Source organism: Thamnophis elegans, chromosome 3, assembly GCF_009769535.1.
Source record: "Thamnophis elegans isolate rThaEle1 chromosome 3, rThaEle1.pri, whole genome shotgun sequence".
Taxonomy (NCBI): Eukaryota; Metazoa; Chordata; class Lepidosauria; order Squamata; family Colubridae; genus Thamnophis; species Thamnophis elegans.
Genome location: NC_045543.1, coordinates 122,145,485 through 122,170,012, shown reverse-complemented (window position 1 = coordinate 122,170,012; position 24,528 = coordinate 122,145,485). Strand labels below are relative to the sequence as shown.

The window sequence follows — 24,528 nt, the reverse complement described above, 5'->3', positions numbered from 1 at the left end:
CTGAGAGAAAACTGAGTGCTGGGATAAGATTTCTGCTTCAAAAATGTGTCGAATACTGATTTAAATGAATTTTGAAGCAATCGAGTGCCTAGATATGATTGCACATTTTTATTACAATTACTTTGCATTATTTCATTTATTTATTAATTGAATTTATATAGTACTAGTTACACATCTCGATGTGTAACTATGGACAGCTCATAAAGTTAAAAAAAATACAAACACAGCAAAACAATAGAATAATTTAAACAATAAAAACAATATTAAACCATATAAAAACTGTATCAGGAAATTCAAAATCATAGTTTTGGATCACACTTCCCCTGTTTTAGTCAATATAGCCACTGTGCAGGCTCTACCATGTTTCCCTGAAAATAAGATAGGGTCTTTTTTTCTTTTGACCCCCGAAATAAGTCCTTGGCCTTATTGGGGGGTGGGGGGATCTTATTATTTTTGAGGTGCAGGAGGTGGCAAGCGTAGTCACCTCATGGCTGCTGCTGTGTTGCAATATTTTCAGGTGAGGGCTTATTTTACCGCATGCACTCAAAAGCCTGATTGGGCTTTTTATTTGGGTAGGTCTTACCCAATGTACTTTGGGTAGTACATTCCTGGCTTTCCATGCCTATCACAAAACCATGTTTTCAGGGCCTTGTAAAAAGTTAACAGGATCACTATGATCTCCAAGGTGGTGGTTGTGGTGTAGTGTGATGCAAATGATGTTCCATACAGTTGAAACCATGACAGAGAAAGGTCTCCTTCTAAGCCTCCACCCAAAAAACATACTCCCTGGCTGACGGAACCTAAAACATGACTTGCTCCCAGATCTGATTGGATTACATGCAATTGAAGAGAGGCGGTCCCTCAGATAACCCAATCCCATGGCATGAAAGGCTTTATAGATTATCACTAGCATTTTGCATTATACTCAGAATAAAATTGGCAACCAAGTCCACAGAATGAAGGTTTAATATTTGCTGATTGAGAGGTGCACATAACATGCCTATGCAGCCAAATTTTGCAACAGCTAAAGCTTCTAAATAGCAGTAGCAATAGCAATAGCAGTAGACTTATATACCGCTTCATAGGCCTTTCAGGCCTCTCTAAGCGGTTTACAGAGAGTCAGCATATTGCCCCCAACAATCTGGGTCCTCATTTTACCCACCTCGGAAGGATGGAAGGCTGAGTCAACCCTGAGCCGGTGAGATTTGAACCGCTGACCTGCTGATCTAGCAGTAGCCTGCAGTGCTGCATTTAACCACTGCGCCACCTTGGCTCTAAATACTGACTCTAAATACTGTTCAAGGGCAGTCCCATGTAGAGTGCATTGCAGTAATCTTTATAAAAGGTGAACCATGCATGAATGATGAGCCAGGAATGTCACAACATAGTACAGGGCTGTTTGTGAATGAGAGTATTTGTGTACAAGAAGAACTGACAAGTAAGGTTCACCCACAAAAATCTAGATGAATAGTAGGTGGCAGCTAGAGTTAAGTTTTCTATATCCCTTTGCTGCCATGTAGTGATTTTTAAAAAAATTTCTGGTAAAGCCTAAAGTAAACTTAACTTTGAAACCTTTGCCTAGGATATCATTCAAATAACTAAAAATTAGCAACACACTTACCTCTTTCATCTCCAGTCGCTGTTCTATAAGAAATGGTATAGTTTTTGATAAACCCATTTTGTTCTTCCACTGAAAGAGGTTCCCATTCTAAAACAGCTTCAAACTTTCCAAGTTTCTTTGTTCGAACAGAGGGTCCAGTAGCAGGCACTATAAACAAACAGTACTTTAAAAGTTTTTTCGCTGAAGAGCAACAATTAGTTTTCTTATAAGCATATTCTATTATGTAAGCTACATAACCACAGAACAGAAGGAAATGAGAAATTACCTGAAGCTGGCTTCGGGGATTTGTCTGCAGATGCAGTAGAGCAAAATGCTGAAGGGACATCCTGCTAGAACTATATTTGTGAAGGAGCAGCACTAGTTGCCACTATACCATCAAGCAGTTCAAGGTTCTTTTGGTAACTTGTAAATTTGCCTATGTTTGTATTCACTAAAAGCATTACAGTCTAATAGCCTTGCTTAATCTTACCTGGAGCATCAATATTCACCTAGGCTTTTGTTTTGAATATATGTTATGGCATCCCATTTTTCTCTCTTTTTCTCATTACTGTCATATTTTATGATTGCAGCTAATGCAGTTCCTATAGCTTTACTTTTTATACTTCACTTTTGTATCAATTTATTATGAAAATTATGCAATATTTAATAAGTAATATAAACCAATTACTGCATTGTGGCATCCTCAAGAAAGCACTTACCATGGTAGTAAACTTACCATCTTGTTTAAGATAGGCCTGCGTTGATTCTCCTGCTCCTTGACCACCAATATATAATGGATACACTGTTATTATGTAACACTTGTATGGCTTTATGGTTCCTAAAAAAAGAAATTTACAGGTCCTATTTACCTAAATTAAAAATGCTAACACTGTTAAGAAACAAGAGATACACTCTCATACACGTATTTCCTCATAGAGAGAAATGTAACTTAATTTTGTAGTAATTATTTTTAGAGACATTTGAAAACAAAAGTACAATACAATAGCAGAGTTGAAAGGGATCTTGAAGGTCTTCTAGTCCAACCCCCTGCCTACGCAGGAAACCCTATACCATTTCAGACAAATGGCTATCAACATCTTCCTAAAGACTTCCAGTGTTGGGCCATTCACAACTTCTGGAGGCAAGCTATTCCACTGATTGTTTTAACTGTTAGAAAATTTCTCCTCAGTTCTAAGTTGCTTCTCTCCTTGATTAGTTCCACCCATTGCTTCTTGTTCTACCCTCAGGTGTCTTGGAGAATAGTTTGACTCCTTCTTCTTTGTGGTAATCCCTTAGATATTGAAACACTGCTATCATGTCTCCCCTAGTCCTTCTTTTCATTAAACTAGACATACCCAGTTCCTGCAACCGTTCTTCATATGTTTTAGTCTCCAGTCCCCTAATCAACTTTGTTGCTCTTCTCCGCACTCTTTCTAGAGTCTCAACATCTTTTCTACATCATGGCGACCAAAACTGAATGCATAGATATTGCTAGGTACAGCAGCAAGAAGTTGCTTCCGCATTCGAAATGCTTGAAAACTTTCTACTTTTTTCAGTTGTTTTAATATTGCATGAAAACTGCTTTAGGATTATTGTTATCCTAAAAGGCAAGATATACATTGTAATCAATGTACGTAAAGCTTGAAGACAACTTGCATTTCTCCAAATTGTCAGAATTGGCGATACAAGCAGTCTTGAACTATGACAATAATGGTCATAACTGCCCTTTATTAGAACATCTGTTAATGAGTAGGTGATGTGATTGACCTAACAACGTTTTTGCAGCATTGTTAAGCACTGTTGTTAAGTGAATCCGCAGTCGTTAACTGAACAAAGGTTTGCTATGAGCAGTGTTTTCCCCAAAAACATTTTCCTAAATTTGGGATTTCCCAATTTTTCCATTTTTATTTGTATTGGGCTAATGGTCTGTCAATAACTGATACTGTTCCTTTGTATAAAACAAAATCCAACAATATAAATTAATTGGAAATGTGGATTTCAAGAATTTATCACTTGACAGTATCAGAGAAGGATATAGGAATATTTGTTAAAAAAAAAACTTCCACGTGAAAGTCTCTCCCTTACCAGCTTCTTTACTTAGAAGCTAAAATAAAAGGAATGACATCCTTACAACTAAAATATATTCTAGCATGCTTCATGCATAAGCTTTAAATAACAGCCTGCTGGGAAAAAAATCTTATTCAAGCTCTAAAATTCTAAACCAATTTCCAAATCTGTTCCACAAGAAGTTTCAAAATTATAGGACACAACGTGTTTTATTAATTTGCCCCCAATGTTATTTTCTGAGCACACTGCTGGTATCTGCAGTAAAGAATCAAAACAAAATGTCTTTTAGATTCAATGTACTGCAAAGTGAGAATTTGTGGGAATTTGAACAGCAGGGGAACATACTCCTTATGTCATAACTAAGTCACATTCTCTCTGACAACAGAATAGCAATTTTAGTTGTTTTGTCAGAATGTCATTCAGGAATTATTGTATTGAGGGGAAAAAGTATTTGTAGCATGAACATTCTTGCTTCCCTGCTGCAATTTTAATTATTTATTTACTATTTTTTTATGCTGCTCATCCCGTCCACAAGGTGACTCTGGGCAGCTTTCAGGTTATAAAAAAAAAGGAAAACACAAACCTTACTAATTTCCAACTCTACAATATGTTGGCTTGCAGTTTGTCTCCAGGTTAGAAGTCCTAGCTTACATGGAAAAGTGGTATATTGGTTCAAAAATGCTGAAGTGTTAAAATTCACCTTTACTGTTAGTTAGGAATACTGCTTATGTTTGACTAAGGCCAGTAATCTAAGAAGCATTAGATTCAATTTCTTTTTATAATACATTTTATAAATTTATTTGTATTATTTGTAAATGTATATTATTTCTTATTCCTTTTCCCCACTTTGTATGTGTTTTACCTTAAAAGGTATAGCATGGTGGGCAAAGCACATAAAGAATAAGAATTGGTTTTATTTTTAAAGGAAATAAGGGCATCTAAAGAATTCTTCTCTCCATTTTATAAATAACAGATTATTTTCTAAGGTTACCTTTTAAAAATGTTCTCCGTTTTGAGCCAGGTTCCTGCTGCCATTCAGTAGGACAGCTTAAATTGCTACATGCTTCTTGCCATTCAATTATGTATTTACTAACTGACTCTTTGGGAGGTGTCCAATTTACCCAGAGTTTGCCATCTTCAGGAAATGCAACAATATTTTTCACAGGAGCTGAAATTAGGAAATAAACAACAACAACCCTTAATTCTACAAAAGATATAAAGTGAAAATTCTAGCATTCTACAAAGTTCCTAATTTTAACACCAAAATTCAATTGAAGTTTCTTGTTTGAAATATAATACAACTGGTCATATGAACAATCGAATCCCAACATATTTCTGACTAAGTCAGAGTGGATGTCTACAGTCACAGATAAGAAAACATTAGTAGAATAAAATTTCAAGGTTTTTTTTTAACACTTAAAGCAATAGAGAAAATTCAGATATTAAAGCACTTTTACTATTCTCATCTGACAGTCTCTGTCCAATAGTTTAAAACATGTTTATATTCTCATATCTGGCATCCCTGTAGCAGCAAATGTATTTTAGGAAAAGAAAAGTTAATATGTGTTGTACAGAATAGCTATTGAAATTTTATTGATTAAATTTCTATGCCATCCAACTCATTGATAGAGCAACTTTGGATGGCTTATAATGTAATAAAAAATAAAATGTACTAAAAACAATTAAAATTAGAAAAACTGAATTAAAAAGCTAAAAACCAAGCTGATGGGCAGTCTGGGTGGGTGGGTGGATGGGTAGAGATTTTCTCTAGCCGGATAGTCACTCCCAAAGTAGCAGGTCTGTTAGGACCTTTGGCTAAACAGCAGATCTAAGCTTTGAGGCTCTTCCAGAAGGCCAGGAGTGTGGGGGCAAACCTTAGCTCTGATGGGAAAATATTCAATAGGGTGGGGGCCAGCTGGACCCTGCCAACTGATATTCTTTGGCCAACAGGATTTGATTCGAAGGCCTTTTTCACTGGAACAAGTGTCATGGGCTAGTCAATGGAGGCGAGAGAGTTCTTCAGATATCCTAAACCAGGGGTGTCAAACTAGTGGAGGCCGCATCCACCCCAGCTCCACGAATGGGAAAAATGTCACAAAACGTCACCTGATGGCAATGTAACACGTCAAGTTTGACACCTATGTCCTAAACCCACACCATATTACTATATCATAAGCCAGTTATTCAACTGAAACATTAAGATCTAATTAGGATAATTGTATACACAAGAAGTATATTTAAGATACCTTAATGGAATATTTTATCTATTAACTAACAGAACTAATCAAAGTAATTACTACAGCTATGTTATTGCAATAAAGATGAACTTTTTCCTTAGAATTTATTTATCTTTGAAGAAAATTGAAGAAAAATTTTTAAACAGTCAATTCAAACAGAAGATAAAACTTTTCTAAATAACATATGAGTTTGACTAACTGAAAGTATCAAGTTTCTCCTCTTATTTTCCCCACAGCTACTCTGTGAGGAGAGCTGGAGTTAGAGTGAGCTTCACCTAGTCTAACCCAAGGTCACCCAGCTGACTTTCAAAATTCTAAGGCAGGACTTGAACTCACAGTCTCTTGTTTTCTTGCGTGTTTCCTTAACCACTAGGCCAAACTGGCTTCAATAAGATTTGATTGCTCCCATAAGAGAAACAAAAGTGGTCTATTGTTAACGTTCTGGAGAAGAGCCTAATGCAGGGAAAGATTGAGGGCAAAAGAAGAAGGGGACAACAGAGAACGAAGTGGCTGGATGGAGTCACTGAAGCAGTAGGCATGAGCTTAAATGGACTCCAGGGGATGGTAGAGGACAGGAAGGCCTGGAGGAACATTGTCCATGGGGTTGCGATGGGTCGGACAGGACTTCACAACTAACAACCTTTGTTAACGTTAATATTTAGATTCCCCCCCCTTCATTAAATTATTTGAAAAACTTTACCTTTTGAATTAGTTGCTGGAATAAGCAAAACTGATGTAGGAGATTTACCAATTTTGTTAAATGCTGTAATGCTCACATCATATGTCCTGTTTTCTACGTTTAAAATCAGTTTGGTTGTATTCAGAGTGTAAAGTCTAGTTGGAAAAGAAAGTGGCGGTCTTCCTGAAATAGATACTTCATATTTCAAAATGACTCCATTTGCTTCAGAAGGACTCAACTCCTGTTGAAAAGTAATTTATTTTATTCAGAGATGATATATGAAGAAAAGAAAATGCTTTATAGACATCCAGATGTTCACCCAACTAACCCAGCATTTTTGTTCCAAACTAGCAGTAGGTTATAATAAATTAAGAAAGCCAATTCTCAAACTTTTTACCCCAAATCCTTGTATAAGCACCTTTGTCAGGAAGAGAATAGGGAATCTTACTGCATGAAAAATTAACTTAATTTGCAGGAAATGCTCTCAAAGGCTTGTAGACTGGATCTAGTATTTTTATCTATTTTTCTATCCTAGGAAAGATCAAAACAGTAAAAAAAGTCACCTAAGAAATCAAATACTTTGTTTACCAGAATGGAACTCAATGCATCAAATGGAAAGTGTACTACAGACTGAATTGGAATATCATAACAGGATGTCCATCTTTGAGGTAGTCAAGACAAGAAGCTTAGCCAGAATAGCTCTACTTTACTACAAATTACATTAACAGTATCTTGCAAGCCTGTTTTTCTTTCCAGTTGTCTTTCCAGTAGAGAAGGTTCCTTCTGAGACATTTGCCATGTCCTCATTTCTTCTGTGGACTAAGTTGCCTCTTAACCAACTTGTCCTAGTTGTTTCTCTTTCCAGCCTCCCAAAGGTATTCCCATCCACCATTACATAGACTTTGTTCCCAAAATATCACTTTCTGTTATTCGTGTTGTTTATTTAAGACATTGGTAGAAATAATATTCATCAATATTTGGACACTGAGTCAGATAATAAAAAAACAGAATTAGCAATATACATTCCTAATATATAGGAATGACTTGAGAATGTTTACAAAGAAATGTGTTATATATTCAATTTTAATGTTACTGTTAATGTCTTAGAGAAGTTAACATGCAGTAATATGGTAATTGATGTCTACCTGAAACAGAGCACAATCCAATAATGCATCATTAACTCTGCTGTTTTTAACTACATTTTATTAAATGCTAAAACCTGATTTCCTTTCCAGGTTCAATAGACAATCAACATCAATCATGTTCTTTTGTGTTTTTTTCAAGAAATCCCACTCAGAATATGATCCAAATTCTTATGAGATTTCTCAAACAACCTTTTAAGACTTTTACAACCCAACCATTCTCCCGAAGCTGCCAAAGCCAGTCCAGAGAAGCAAAAAGATTGGGGACCCCTGCTTTAGGGAGATTTTAAAAGTTTCCCCCACCCCCTCCCAAGTTCATGATTTGTTATTTTATAGTTAACTGAAGAAAATGATTAAACATATGGGGAGTAGATAAATTACATCAAAAATCTAATTGTCCTGACCTTAGCTAGTTTAATGTCATTTAAAAGGCAAGTATAGTCCTCAGATCAATGCACATCTCTTATAGCAGTGTTTTTCAGCCATGGCAACTGTCTGGCTAGGAAATTGTAGGGGTTGAAATCTATCCATCTTAAAGTTGCCAAGTTTGAGAAACACTATTTTACACTATGTTTTGTTTTTACTATTTATATCTGTCCCAAAGGATATTTCATGAAATTGTTGCCCTAAGCTGTAGCAGTGCTATACATTACAACACTGCATATTTACTTGCAATATATTAGAACATGAAAGATACCTATTGTTGCCAAGAACATCTAAAGCAAGACAATCATGATATATAATTTTTTCCTACCTTCCAAAGAAGGCCTAATGTCCAATTTCTTGAATCAGAAGTTTCAATGTTACGCCAAAGAGCTGGTCCTTTCGATGGTTCTAACAGACGATAAAATTCAAACATCTAGATTTTAGAAAATCTCACTATTCATTTTATTTAATGCATATTTATCAAAATTAAAAAATCTCTCTTAAATCAATTTGACATATGCTTCATTATAATAATGCTTAGTAATAATGCCAGATACAGGTTACATATTGTAATGTTCTATTGGTATTAAATATCCTATAGTAGCACTTAAGAGTTATTAAAAATGTTCTAGACTTCCACAATACTATGCACCAAACAGCCAGTCCTTTTCTCTGCATAATTTTTGGATTATTTATTAATATCAGTTTTCAAACTAAAGGAAAAAATGCTGTATAATTTATAGATGGTGGAAAATCTCAGCCTCTACAATTTTTATCCATAATATCCAAAAAATTATTATCCTGTAACATTGTAAGAGTTTGGGTTATATGTCCTGCATTTTCCTGTTCCTAAAAGTCATTTTAATCCTTTATTCAGACAGTCAGAACCCTCTTGAACTCTAACTGAATTTGAAATATATAATCTTCAAAGGAATATCATGGTTAATATTTTTACATAACCAATGGAGATTGTTAACAATTACTAATTTCAGAGATAATATTAATAATATGTAGTATCAGACTTCCCACGATTGATAGTAATTGATCATCCATTTTTAGGCTCTTTGCTCAAGGGATTATAGATCTACTTTTATGTTCTTTTTAGGTTACAGGGTAACTTGTGCAGACATGTAACTATTTCATGTTTTGACATTGTGAGACCAGGTAAACAAACAAACAAATATTGCTTACTGTCTTCAGCAGTGAATCCAATTACTTCATTCCATTCACTCCAGTACTTTGACGAATGAATTGCACAACACAGTCTAATTTGATATTCTGTATTTGGTCTGAGTTCCTGGAGAGTAAAAGAAGTTCTTGTCGAAGCTGTATCTTCAGGTGGAATCTGAAATAAAGTTGAATTTCATAAGTGTTATGATACTCACTCACTATGATACTCACACAGATTTTAAAATTGCCGTGTTGTATTTTCTCTTTCAAGTCTTAAAAGGGCATTTACAGCCATTTGCACCATCCTGTAGTTTCATCATGTTTTTCTTTTGCCAGAAACAAGCATTTATTTCCAGTTTCTGGCAAAAAAACATCAATCAGGGAAAATGGTTTCGCTTAACGTCTGCCACAAAAAGGCAATAAAATTGGACATATAATGACCCACTGACTGACCACCACAATTTAGGATCATAATTCCAGGCTCAAATGCACGTATGTCAAGGATTATCTGTACAGTCATGTGAAATAGTAAATACACTGCATGTAAACTTAAAAAAAAATCAATATTGGATATTAATATTTTATCTTCATCCAAACAGTAAACAAAGATAAAGGTGATGTAACTGAGGTATTTATTGCAATCATTTATTCAACAAAAAATTAAAAGATATATTCATTTCTTTTTGCACAAATGATAAATACACCTTGGTTCTAATATCTGGTAGAAGTAATCTAAGTAGGCATTTCTTATAACTGCCTACCAATTTCTTTCATTAGTCAGATCCCCCCCTCCCCCCGCAAAGCCTCCATGCAGAATTGTTTTCAGATGTGCAATACCTGTGGAGTTTCTTCCACGCACAATCTGATTCTAAGACCTTTTTTGAATCAGCCGTTAAGTGTACCAATTGTTCACTACGAGTTGGTTTTACCAAAAACTGGAAGTAAATGCAAATTATCAACAAAAATATTGCCAAATGTGGTCATGTTATCATGGGTCACTGCAAACAACCATAACTGCAGTTTGGTTGATGAATGCCTCAAATGTGACCATGTTACTCTGGGGAATGGAAGGATGTCCATCATAACTCTGAACTGAACAGTTGTTAGTTGAGGGCTATCTGTACAGTAAAACAGAAATTGTCATAATAAAAAATAGCCATAGGATTACCTCATTCCAATCATTGCTCTTCAAGATCTTATATTGAATTTTATATTTCAGTTCGTGAGGTTCATTCAAACTGTTTTCCCATGACAGCATTAAGATTTTAGGAAATTTTCCTGAATTGAGGGACAGCTTGTGTGGAGGAAGTGGTTTCACTAGGAACAAAGGGAGGAAAAATGTTTATTGTTGAATATACAGATTCAATTAATTTCGACCGCCAACATTTTGCATTTAGAACTATATACTCTTGACATTTTAAGATTTTGGCACATGCACAAATGTGCTCATAGCCCCTGTTGAAAATTCATTTAACTAAATGTCTTTTTTAAAGATTAAATGAAGCTGCATGAGCCTAGAAAAAAAAACATGCAGGTAGTGTAAGAAGCTGTTGACAAATGTTATGTACAAAAGGCTCATATGCTCTGAGTAATATTCTTCTTCAAATCCAGACTATCTGTGTGGGGAGGAAGAGATTTCAAATATCAAGTGAAGGAATTAATGAGAGTCCTCTAACATTAATTCATGGAAAAGAGCATAGTTACCACAAGTTATGGGATCAAATTCAATGTGGTCAGATTCAGCTACTCCAAGTTCATTTTTGGCTTCTACCCACACTTCCAAGGTGACAAAAAAAACCACAACAGGAATGGTACAGGAATTATTACTATCTTGAGGTATACAATCAGGATGTACTGAAGTTGGCCTATATAAAGAAAATAAACAAGCTTTGATACATTAAATGTATTAATATCTTGATGTCATAATGTATTTACAAGGACACATTCACATAATCTGAGGCATAATTACCCTGTTCCCCCCATAATAAGACATCCCCAGATAATAAGCCCAGTTGGACTTTTGAGAACATGTGCTAAAATATGCCCTCCCCCAAAATAAGCCCTCCCCGAAAATATTGCAACACAGCAGCAGCCATAAGGTGACCACACTCACTGCCTCCTGAACCTTGAAAATAATAAGAGCTCCCTGAAAATAAGACCAAGTGCTTATTTCGGGGGTCAAAAGAAAACAAGACCCTGTCTTATTTTCAGGGAAACATGGTAGTAACAAGCAAATATCATAGAACTAATTGAAATTTACTCTAAGATTAACATCAAATTAAGTACGCTTTTACTCAAATTGGAACATTACTTGGAACAAACTGTCATAACTGCCTACAGTTCACAGGGTGACCCCACAATTTCTGGCTGCATAAAATATTTCAGGTTTGCAATATGAAACCATTAATTTGAGAAGGTCAGAAGTTCCTTTAAAAGTAATCAAACACATTAAAAAATTAGTGGCTCATTTTAAAATATATTTACCACCTATGCTTTAAAGTATAATTAGTGCTCAATAATGTATCTCTTCCAGGTTCCCAGGAACATCTTTGAATAAAGGATGTTGCTTGTGTCTGAATCACAATGCAGCTCAAATTTGTAGGTTTCTCGGGAGGATCTGCCAAAAAAACAAAAACAAAAAACCAAACATAGCAGAAACTAGTCCAAAATTTGTGACAAGAAGAAGATACATGCAAATAAATGTTCCATCCCTCTTACTCCATTTATCCTTGTCAAGCTTCTGTGGACTGCTTAAAGTCACTTCTATAAAAGAGCATGGACTGGAATATTATGGGTAATCTGCAATTTCCAAGTCCCATTCCTTTCTTCTATATCAAAGATCACAGCTGGGAACTTGATCCAATCCAAAAAGGAAATACTTTCAAGACTCCTTTATATTTTCTTGCATGAGCATCTTTTCATTAATGTTAAGTCCAGCACATCTAATGCCATAATTGAATTAGAGTAATGATAGCAAATATATGGAAATTGTCCATGTCTTTAAAATATTAAATTGCATACCCAAACCCTGAAGTAGTGATTTTTCACTAACAATTATAAAGAAAAATCATAATCACGTGCCCATCTAACCACAAACGCTTTTGTACCTTACTAATATTTCAATGTTTTTCAGAAGCTTAAGATGACTTGAAAATTCCACATTTTTAAAAATGTAAACATACCGGATTTTTCGGAGTATAAGACACACCGGAGTATAAGATGCACCAAGGTTTTGAAGAGGCAAATTAAAAAAGAAAGTAGGTAGGTAGATAAAGGGATAGAGAGGGAGAGAAATACAGTAGGTAGGTAGGAAGAGAGAGAGTGTATAGATAGGTAGGTAGGTAGAGGGATAGAGAGAGAAATATAAAGAGATAGAGAAATACAGTAGATAGGTAGGGAGAGAGAAGGGACAGTAGGTAGGTTGGTAGGTAGAGGGATAGAAAGAGAGAGAGAAATACAGTAGATATGTAGAGAGAGAGAGTAGTTAGGTATGTAGGTAGATAGAGGGATAGAGAGGGAGAGAAAAAAGAGAAATACAGTAGGTAGGTAGGAAGAGAGAGTAGATAGGTAGGTAGAGGGATAGAGAGGGAAAGAAAGAGAGAGAAGTACAGTAGAGAAAATAGAAATACAGTGGATAGGTAAGTAGGGAGAGAGATAGATAGATAGATAGGTAGGTAGATGTTTCCAGGTGTATTTATCCATGTGCTGGAGAAGGAAATCGCTGACAATCTGCAGCACCTAACACTTTGTTTCTGCTGGCACAGCACTTGATCAATGTAATTCTCATCAATCAGTTAAAGAGCTTTCCAAAAGGAAAAAAAAACGTTTTTGCACTCTGCAAACCTCCCAAAAACGGCCCGTTTTTCACAAAAACAGGCCTGTTTTTTTGTCAAAAAAATGGCATGCATAGCCTTATGGAGGCTTATAGAATGCTGCTGGGGCTGGGGGGGGGGAGGCCTGTTTTTTTTCTCATATCTTTCCTCCCCAGCTCCCAGAAGCTCTCTGAAAGCCTCCATAAAGGTATGCACAGCCATTTTGGTGAAGGGGCGGGGCTTCGGGAGGCAGAAAATGCTGTATTCGGCGTATAAGACGCACCCAGATTTTCAGCCTTTTTTTTGAGGGAAAAAGGTGCATCTTCCACTCCGAAAAATACAGTACTTTCTCATAATATATACTCAAACTGTGTAAATGGACAAACATATTTTCATGTTTATATGGTACTTAAATAAATGAAAAATTATTTAGCCTTTCTCATTACATTTGCCAGAATATTTGTTATACTGATTTGCCCTCTTTTGAATTCAAGTATAACTAAAATTTAAGAACATGCAATGAGAAGATCTTAAAAGATAAGTAATTTACTATATCCTAGCATTAGAATTTTCTCCACGTTGCCAGACACAGAAAAATTAAAGGACATGACTTACAGCCCAGTTGAATTTGAATTCCATAGATGTTCTGTACCAAACCGCCAGGTAACTCAGCGTTGCAAGTCAGAGGAGAAACCAATGTAGAAGTATCACTGAATGTTACACTAGAAATAGTTTTATTTATTATGCTGTATTGTTCTTTAGGGACAACTGTTGTCTTTGTTTTCCAAATAACTTGCTCGGCACCAATTTTGCCATGACGACAGTCATCAAGCAAAATGCAAAATGCTGTAAAATTGGAACCAATGGACAATACTACCGGTGACTCTGGGACAATATAGCCACATATGTTCAGGAAGCCATCTGAAACTGAGAGAAATGATTACATTTACTTTTCCATTGGTGAACATATTTATTATTACTATAAACAACAAATAACATAGAAAACAGCAACAGCCTTCTCAAAACTACACTAAAACAGTCAACTTTTCTCTTGGCGGGGACAGGGCGATGTATGACATAAAACACTAGTCACTCTCAAATCATAAACAGCCAGAAACAGAATATTCCCTCACAAATTGGTGAGTTTTAGGCTTTTTATTAATTTATCTTAGGCTTTAAACAAAAGAAGCTTGATAATAGCTATTGTATTAATGTCTATTTAAATTTTAGCATTATGCTAGGAATTAACATGTTTTTAGGTACAAGTTCTAGAACTAGTATAGTATAGTTTTACTATTATATAATTAGAATAAGGCCAGTACTTAAAGAATGTAATGAACCAACTGCATAGAAGTATTATATTTCCTTTGAGATAACCAGATTAAACATCTTAAATGAGTAGACCTACTGACACTGAGGTAAGTGTAGCACAGAAAGACTGAGCTAAAACTTCACTTGATCAAACCTACCAAGGGCAGATGCAGATTTTCAGTGGTATTTTCTGCAAATGCCATCATATCACTGCTTTTGGCAGCTCATCAAAACATGACAAAAAGATTGTTCTTAATTTGGGGGACTCCAAATAAAGTTAAGAACTACTAGAGTCTCATGGGCTTAAACCAACCTGTCTGGTTATTCCCCATCACTCTTGGATGACTAATTCTTTTATTATTCCCTTGCTAAATCCAAGTCATAAGTCAGTTAATGTCCTTTGATTCAATTATTATTAGTCTGTGCTGTCTCATGTTGTTACATTTTGTCTCAATAAATTTGAATTAGTATCTATTCAAAAGGTTTCAATCCACAAATAACCAGCACACCAGAGTAGAAAACTCTGAACCTATACAAATTTTTTGTTGATACCTACAGTCTTGTTCCTAAGTTTCAAACTAACACTAAAAACCACTAATGTAATTTAAACACAATATTAAATCAGTCTCGTTCATCAATGCTATAATTCATCATTGCAGACTTACCTCCAATTTGTAAAATGCTCAGAACGTAGAAACCTTGCATTGACATGCCCCATTTTGAAAACATTTTGATCCAAGTCACTGTAAAACAGTTATGCAACCTCTTTTTACAATGGTGAATCAGACATTTATTTTTATGCAGGTACTGTATCTCCTAGTAGGTAAGTTCAGCTATCTTAAGCGTGACAGACAGTTCAGTCAAAATCAAACACACACGCAAATACTGGAAGCCCTTAGTTAACAACCATTCATTCGGTGACTGTTCAAAGTTACAATGAATGAGTGCCAGTTATGACCTGTAATTTATAAATATCTGAAAGTTATTAACAAAAAAAAGGGAAGATTTCCTTTTAAATCTAAAAGTTAAATTTTATTGAATCCCTGTTGTTAAATATGACTTTTCTTGGACTTTGCTTTCCCATAATGCTTTTTTTAAATTCTAACCAACTGGATTGGGACTATAGAATATTGTACAATATTAGAATATTGTAACCGGGTTAAGCTATTTATAGTGGAGTGTAATTTCACTGACACCTTGCTGGCACCTGCTGGCACTAGCCTGTAACTACAACTGTAAAGCTGAGTTTTCTGACGGTAGTTGGGGCTCTCTCTGAGCTTGTTTCTTGCAGAAATTTCATTATCTAAACTAAGTAACATCATCAGTGCTATTAAGGAGTGTTGTTTGCTGTCTGTTTATATTCTGATGACTTGCCTTGTCAGGGTTGGTGAGGGTTTCATCCATACTCCACCAGCAATCAGCACCCAGATCAGCATAGATTAACTCCAAGGTTAACAGCAGACCAACAATCAAGTAAACAATACCCCAATCAAGAACCTGCCAAAGAGCCAACAGTAAACAGTTCAAGCAAAGAATCCCTAAGACTACCCCCTGATACCGACAGGCAAGCCACTAGAATATAAATTGAGAAAGCCCCGTTCCTTACTAACACAAATGATGTTACCTAGCAAACTAAGAGAGCACCAAGGACCCCTCATTTCAACCCTGAGCTACAAATATTCTCCTTTATTTGAGTTTTCTGCTTGTGATATAGATAAGTCAGTCAATCGGAGTAGTCTCTAACTGCGAGGGGGGTATTTCAAATATGTTCCGAAATGTAAACTTCAAGAAGGCACTTTTCATTATTTTGGTAATTTGTAAAAAAGTTAAAAGAATTCTGGATTAAACACATATAGCAATAGTACTAAGACTTATATACTGCTTCATAGTGCTTTTACAGCCCTCTCTAAGCAGTTTACAGAGTCAGCCTATTGCCCCCAACTGTCTGGGTCCTCATTTTACCCATCTCGGAAGGATGGAAGGCTGAGTCAACCTTGAGCCAGTGAGATTTGAGCTGCCAAACTGCAGCTAGCAGTCAGCTGAAATAGCCTGCAGTACTCCACTTTAACCACTGCGCCACCTCGGTTCTATATTCAGAAAATTCAAAATAAGATAAATATGCAGTCAAAACCAGAGATATTTCTGATGAGGCTGATGGATAAAAATTGGAAAAATGATAAGATACTTTGTTCTTATATATTATATTGGCAGAGTTGGTGAACTAGACAGCCTTGATTAGAGAATGTCCTTTTGGACATTTCGGGGAAAACAGAAAGGAAAGGAAATTCTGGCACAAGTTCAAAAATATATTCAAATCTCTGTGAATCAAAGTAGGTAATAACAGAACAAGTCCGTATCATATGAACAAATGTCCTTTATCCATTTTACTCTACCAACATAATGAAGTTACGTACAATAAGTAAACCTTTTACTGAATTAATAAAATCATAAGAAACAGTTAATATTATATTGCATCCTTAGCTGTATGGAATAGTATAGAATAGAATAGAATTTTTATTGGCCAAGTGTGATTGGACACACAAGGAATTTGTCTTGTTAATCTAGGATTGTGATGGCGAACCTATGGCATGTGTGCCACAGGTAACATGTGGAGCCATCTCTGCGGGCACACAAGCTGTCGACCAGGTCAGCCTTATTGCGCATGTGCACGTGCCTCCCACCAGCCAATTTTCGGGTCTCTGCTGGGAGACATGCACGGGGGTAGGGTCATGCACACATGTATGGAGGGTCATACACACATGTGCAGGGGGTGAGGGGATGCATCCTCCCGCATCCCTTTTTTGGTCTCAGGAGGCTTCAGGGAGGCCTGCTAGCACCAAAAGGGGGAGTAGGGGATGTGGTATCCCTCCACCCCACCCCCCATTTTGGTGCTAGAAGGCCTCCCTGAAACCTCCTGGGACCAAAAATGGGGTGGATTGCTGCCGGCATTACTGCCAGTTTGGCATGCAAAAAATTTATTCCACTAAAAGTACAGTACATTACTAATTTTCTCCGTCTTGTAGAATTGACACTAGTAGTATTATGGTATAATTATAATTATTAATTCTGAATGATAAAGTGTGGTGAAGTAGATTTATTCTCTAATAAAATTCTTCCAAGTGATATGATATACATGTAGATGTAGATCAGAATGCTTCAAGTATAGAATGAATCTTTTGCCATTATTTAAGAGATATGATACATTCTCAATTCATGGCAAACTAGCATTTCCTGTAGTGTGAGCAGTTAAATAACTAGCACAGTGATGACGAACCTTTTTTGGCTCGCGTGCCAAAAGCGGGGAGAGTGCAGGGAGGTCGTGCGCGAGCATGTCACACCCATAATGCTTTGCGCACGACCCTAACGCGCACGACCAGCACTCGCCCCATTTTTGGCGTGCTTTTTTAGCCCTCCCCAGGCTCGAGGTTTATAGGAGCCTGGGGAGGGCGGAAAACAGCCTCCCCCTCCCCCCAGAGGCTTCAGGAGCTTCCCTGAGGTCACTTCTGGTTTGCTTGTAGGTTTGTTTTTTGCCCTCTGGAGCCTTTAGGGAAGCCTCCTGAAGGCTAAAACCGTTCCCTAATTTCCCTAAGGTTCTCTAACTTCCGGTTTGCCCATAGGGCTGGTTTTTCGCGCTCTGGAGGCTTTAGTGAAAAATAGCCTCAAAAGAAGGCAGAAGTCAGCTGGCCAGCATACACATGCGCGCTGGTCTGCTGACAGGGCAATGCCTCATGTGCCAAGACAAATGGCTCCGTGTGCCACCTGTGGAACGGGTGCTATAGATTCACCATCACGGAACTAGCAGAAGCTTCTTACATGCAAACCAAGAGTCTGTATAGAAAAAAGTTAAGACTGTTTTGCACGTCATGGTAAACAAGCCATAGACATAATGACCAAGCAGCATTGGCATGTTTGTTTCTTCTCAGCATGCCAAAATTGCTGAAAATTCTGGTTTGCATATGAAAATGCTTCCATTGATTCCTGGCCAACCTCACTTCTGAAACTAATATTTTTATTTGACAATGTAAACATCTATTCCTTTTTTTAAAGGACATGAAAATCTCTTCCGGGGGGGGGGGAGATGACTATTTATCATTAATATTCAGATCAATATGTGAAGGATGTTTATTATAGTGTAAGAATTATACATAGGTCTTATGGATACCTTATAGTAAACTATTACTAAAACTTCTTAAAGAAACAAACATAGGGCAATTATGTTCTTAAACTGCAAACATAATATAATCATTTCAAAAAAAGCCAAATCCTAAGCAGAATTGGATGTATCTGAGCCATTTTTTCAATATAGTTAGGCACAGCATTATGTTTGCATAGGTATGCATGCACACCTAGTCTCTTTCAGGGCCACAACTTTATCAAAGCACAGAAACAATAGCAAGCAATTAAAAGATAGCTAAATCTAGTTTGCATGAAAACTCTTTCTTCCTATCTATCCTTCCAAACCACCATTGCTTTCACCACATTCATCCACCAATGCTGTCATTGCTCCTTAAATTTGTTACCTCTCTTCTGAGGATCTTCACACCATAATTTAAGCGTTCTTTTTACTTTTTCTAATTTTCCATCCAATTTCTCACCTTCAGTAAATATTGCAGCAATATTTAGACATATCTTCATTATGCATAATACAATTGCATCTAAAATATTTCCCTCTGCATTATATGGTTTAAAATATGCACAAATCATGTCAGCCAAGATTACATAATAAATATACAAAAGATGCACAGTCACATTCCTAACTTGAATACCTCCAACTTCACAGCAATTTATTTTGCATTTATGCATAAATACATTAAATGTGGGCTTGTTTGTTGGTTTATAAGGTTATCCTGAAGAGGGGCTACAAGGTTGTAAAAAGAGAGTATAGTATTGCTGAATATTTGTTGAATTTATTTGCTGCCTACCTCACCGTGGGGCTACTCTTGGCGGCTCACAAGAATAAGGAAGAAAAGAGAATGAACAAAAAATAATGCAGCAATTAAATAAACAATGAAAAATAATACATTACAAAATACAACTACAGGATATGATTGCCAAAAAAGAAAGCTGGATGGATAGAGTGCAGAGAGTAAGGGGAAGGGAGGTGGATCTGCCATCAATGTAGCACCTACTTCCAGTATGAAACTCCATTATTTGGATTCCAGGCCAACTGGTCTTTAGGCTCTTGTGGAAGAATAGGAGGGCGGGGAGGGCAAGATGCTTCAAAGGGTGAGCGCTGCAGACTTTTCTTCTGGATCCCAGCAGATGGAATTCTTTGACTGATGGGATCCGAAGTAGGCCCTTCCTGTTGGCATGAGTACGCCAGGCCTGTGTAAAGCTGTTCTTCTATTTCATATGTGGCATAATGGCTAAAATGAGTCAACATTGACTGATGTTGTTCTTAGAGTTAGCAGGGAATGCTCATGGGAATGGCTAAGACAAGTAGTCTAGTCTAATTTTTGCCACTAAAAAAAAGCTACATGAAATTTATGCCATTTATTTTTAGAAGCCAACCCCATGTTGCAATGTTTGATTGCCAATACTTTTTTTCTGACGTTGACTATAAGATACCTCTCTTTCGTAAATATTTACATTTGCAAGCATTCAAGTGGAAAAGAAGAATGACTTTGCAAAAGATACTTATTAGGTATTTTATAATTTCTGTGAAAAAGTAACAAGATGTTATATGAAACAGGAAAAATAACAACAACAAATGCTTCCTTGTATATGTTTGAGAGCAATTGAGGAATTTCCTGAAGAACATTGTTCTGGCTACTGTTACTCCTTTCTACTACTATTTATAGAAAAGTATTAACTTAACCCCATATGGTGCAGTTCAACTATTACATAAAATAAAGAGAAATGTTCAGTTATAATTAGTGCTTCAAAGTTTATTAAAATTGGTAGACATTATATACAGTACTGCCAATTACCAAACTCTTTGTGACTTACAATACATAATAGCTATTTACTTGTAACTTTTCCTCTATTGATATAAAAAATACAAGGTCAAAATTCAGGTGCTTGGCAACTAGCATGTTATTTATGACAATTGCCCTCTCCCAGGGTCATGTGATCACCATTTGTAACTTTCCCAGCTGCTTCTGACAAGCAAAATTAATGGGGGAATTCCTTTAATGACTGCATGATTCACTGAATAACTGCAGTGATTCACTTAATTGGCAAAAAAGGTTGTAAATTGGGGCAAAACTAACAACTGCCTTATTTAGCAATGGAAATTTTGAGTCAATTGGTCTTAGGTTGAGGACTACCTGCACACTGCAGCGCATACATCTAATTTTGCATTATTCCATGTGGTCCTATGAGATACAGCCCCAAGCCGTGGTTTCCATTTGCAAAAGACCATACACATACAAAAAAAGCAGATCACTGCAATTGAGAGATAAGAATTTTAAAGCAGTTTAGGGGGACAGAAAGAGAGGCAGCACTACAGACAGCCATGAAAGAATTCAAGCTATTTGGGATCAAATGACTACAGGTAAACCTTGACTATCAATCACAATTGAGGCCAGAATTTACGTTGCTAAGCAGGGCAGTTAATTTGAGTTTTGTCCAATTTTACAATCTTTTTTTTTGCTATATGACCATGAATTACATGGTCACTAAACAAATCTTGCTTCCCCTATTGACTTTATGGGAAGCCAGCTGGGAAGGTCACAGCATCGCAACCACTGTAAACCCATGCTGATTGCCAAGCATCTAAGTGCAAGGAAGGATTGCAAGCCACTTCTTTTAGCACTGTTTTAACTTCCAGCTGTCACTAAATGAATGGTTGTAAAATCATCAAACATCTATACTTTATTTTGCAGAACAGATTTTGAAAAGACGCCAGGAAAGGAGAAATGAACTGAGGATAACTTCAATATTCAGAATCAGTTATTCCTTCCAAGCCTGCCGCACATCAAATCTAGAATGCCCCCCCCCCCTAGATAAAGGACAGTCTTTTATTTCAGAAGCCTTCCTTTAGATCCCCCCCCCCCCCCCCAATTTTCTTTCCTTCTTTATTTTAGTCATTTAGCTTTTCCTGTACTGGAGAGGCAGGAATTCCTCTATGATAAAGAGATATGCCAGAGGAGAGATCTAGGGTAAGCTTCCTTTCTGGATTTCGGATTTCACACCGCACCTCAGGATCAAAGCTCAAGAAAGAGCATCCCAATTTGTACATTTTCTTAGGAAGGATGCACTAAAACCCACATGTACCCAAACCCACCCACACCAATTCACACCAAGGACAGCAACTTGCTTCTTGTAACTTTGAACCTTGTCACACTTTTTCAGACATGATTAGAATACACTTTGGTCAAGTTTCCCTTTCCTTTCTTCGAATTTCCCTGCCCAGAGTTATCAACCTAAACCAGAGGTCCCCAAACTTGACAACTTTTAAGACTTGTGGACTTCAGCATAGCTGGCTGGAGAATTCTGGGAGTTAAAGTCTACAAATTTTAAAGCTGCCAAGTTTGAAGACCTCTGACCCAAACTTTTAAATCCTTATGAAACTTAACCCCCCCCCCCCCCCCGCAAAGATCTGCCCGCGTTTCAGGCTTGTCCTTTTATTTTATTTTTTATTATTTAAGGAAAACATGGTCCCCGCAATTCTGACCCAGGGACTCGGGGCTGGTTTATTTAAGTTCAGACCGAGGAACATTGCCCAACGCTGCTCCGAACACAAGATAAACTAAAAAGAGTGAGGTGTGAAATCCTCCCCAACACCTCTCCCTCACACACTCACACACACGTACATGCCAGAAAAGCACACGGGGAAAACAAAAAGCGCTGGGAAATTCCCCCCGACTCCTCCCCGCCCCCCGACCCACTTTTTGCTCCCATCAGATGCGGATGGTTAGAAAATCACGGCGCCAGCCTAATCCGGAGAGCGCAAAATGGGCTCCGCTCTTGGACCGACCGACCGAAGAAAATGCATATATAAAATGCAGCAGGCGCTTCTCATGGACATCGAGGGTGAACTGTGGACTTCCTTCGGGCCCTGCGGCGGCCCAAAGGAAGTTTCTTATCCCCAAGGAGCCTAAGGAGGAGGACCAGCGGGGGTCGAGGGAGGATGGGCGACTGCCAAATCCTCCTCCTCCTCCTCCTTCTTTCGGCCTGGCTCGGCGGCTGCCCTTCTTCTCACACCCCGCTTTTCCCAAAGGCTTAAGGGGAGCGCGGGGGGGGGTCAAGCTCGTGACACCCCCCACCCCGCCCTCCACTCCGCCACTCACCGCTTCGCCTCTCCTCCCAGGTACTTGCGCAACCTACGCAAGGCCACGAACCATCGCCCTCCCAGATCAGCAGCGGAGACGCCTTCGCTTGCCGACTTCTCGGCTATAACTGCAACGACGCGGCGCAAGGGAAGGCCGCCATTGGAGGACCCGGTGGTCACGTGGGGGCATGGGCGTGGCAAACGGTGGGGGAGGCGCTTCCCGTAACGGGCTTTTTTTTTTCCCCCTCGGCTGCCGGGATGCCGGGCAATTGGTCCCAAAAGGGAGGAGTGGGGGGGGGGGGGAGCGGGTGAGGGGCGAAAGGGCCCCGGAGTGGGGTCTGGGGAGATCGAAGCGCCGCTTCTTAGCGGCTAGTTTATAGGTAATATGAGGGGGTTGTAATACTGTTGTACGTGCGCAAAGAGACGGCGCTCACTTCATCGGGCGCTATATGGGAAGAAAGCCTCCTTTAAGCCCGATTGTGAATGTCCAATTTAACGGTATGATTATTTACACAGGGCTGACTTGGTGCAGGTAACAAATTTGCATACGCTGCAAATGAAAACAGCATTCGAAGGGAATGAATTGCTTTATTTAAAATAAAGCGATTTTTTAAAATATTATTTTTAAATACAAATAATACAAACATAGTAAATACAAAAAAAGAAAGAAAAAAACCCCACAAATATTATAGTGCACCCCCACCCCCCCTGGAGACTTACCCCTTTATATTTCTTCATCTATAACAACTAAAAGATATACAATATATTCCAATTGTGCCCTTATTCCCTCCAAAACAAATAAAGGGAAATTTTCAAACAGAACAATCAACAGCTTGCCCTCAGAAGTTGTGGGAGCTTCATGACTGGAAGTTTTCAAGAAGAGACTGCCATCTGTCAGAAATGATAAAGGCTTCCTGCTTGGGCAAGGGGTGGGACTAGATGACCTACTTACAAGGTCCTTTCCAACTCTTATTCTGTTCTATTCTGCTTTATCAATGTCCTAAAAGGAATCTGGATGTCTTCAGAACAGGGAGAGATAGTGGGCAAAGGAGAGGTTTGTAAGGGCAAAAAACAAACACATATGTTTGAAAGGGATAAAAAGTTTGTGGCAAATCATGGAGGAAGGGATTTGATCTGCAATTAAATGAAATTTTATGGCATTAATAAATCTCAGTATGTGGGAGGAGGGCTTACTGCAACTAATAGTGTACCACTAATTAACACCTCCTGAATTAATTAACTCTTTATATTGCACTATATTTTCACAGAAACAAGCGACAAATGGAGCAAAGAGCAAAAGGTTTTACAAATAAAGGAAGTTACCAAAAGAGAAAGAGGGAACAGATGTTTTCAGCTGGCATCCTCCTTACAAAAAAAAAGGGAGAAGAGAGAAATAACTCCACAGAGGTTTAGTGTGTTCCCTGCAGAAGATTCTGGAGCCAACAGATTTTATCCTTGCTGAACAACAGGCAGGCCAAGGGATATTTAGAGGCTCAGGCCACGCAAATTCTGTCCTACTTGGTCCTTGCTGTCTGGGGAAGAAGAGGCTGCTTTAAAAAATTGGAGGCGCTTGTACTACTGTACTTCCTTCCCACTTGAGCCTTACATAGCAGAGAAATCTGCCTTTTATTTTCTTACTGATTTCCAAGGAATCCTAAAAAAATGTTGCTAAAGGCCTCTCATCTGTGTCCTCCCCCTTCTCCGTCCTTTTAGCAACTTTCTAGCTTCATGGAGAGGCAGGAATTCCTCTATGATAAAGGGATATGCCAGAGGAGAGATCTAGGGTAAGCTTCCTTTCTGGATTTCGGATTTCACACCGCACCTCAGGATCAAAGCTCAAGAAAGAGCATCCCAATTTGGATTACATCT

At 37.8% G+C, this 24,528-nt stretch overlaps 1 protein-coding gene across 4 annotated transcripts in view; it reads right to left on the bottom strand.

Annotated features, from left to right (window-relative positions):
* Positions 1–22,803, bottom strand: part of IL6ST (interleukin 6 signal transducer) — a 30,009-nt gene extending 7,206 nt beyond the window's left edge. Inside the window, exons 1-13 of one of the 4 annotated variants that reach the window (XM_032212510.1) lie at positions 22,679–22,803; positions 15,819–15,941; positions 15,110–15,187; positions 13,749–14,060; positions 11,806–11,938; positions 11,026–11,186; positions 10,490–10,638; positions 9,343–9,496; positions 8,480–8,559; positions 6,605–6,824; positions 4,659–4,835; positions 2,337–2,438; positions 1,622–1,768 (exon numbers count right to left, since the gene is read on the bottom strand). In XM_032212510.1, the coding sequence (XP_032068401.1) occupies positions 1,622–1,768; positions 2,337–2,438; positions 4,659–4,835; positions 6,605–6,824; positions 8,480–8,559; positions 9,343–9,496; positions 10,490–10,638; positions 11,026–11,186; positions 11,806–11,938; positions 13,749–14,060; positions 15,110–15,173 (1,699 nt within the window). In that variant the 5' untranslated portion in view covers positions 15,174–15,187; positions 15,819–15,941; positions 22,679–22,803. Of the gene's footprint in view, positions 1–1,621; positions 1,769–2,336; positions 2,439–4,658; positions 4,836–6,604; positions 6,825–8,479; positions 8,560–9,342; positions 9,497–10,489; positions 10,639–11,025; positions 11,187–11,805; positions 11,939–13,748; positions 14,061–15,109; positions 15,188–15,818; positions 15,942–22,276; positions 22,594–22,678 lie in introns of those variants that run through there. The other 3 variants (XM_032212509.1, XM_032212508.1, XM_032212507.1) reach the window with 3 other exon arrangements.
* Positions 22,804–24,528: the final 1,725 nt, after the last annotated feature.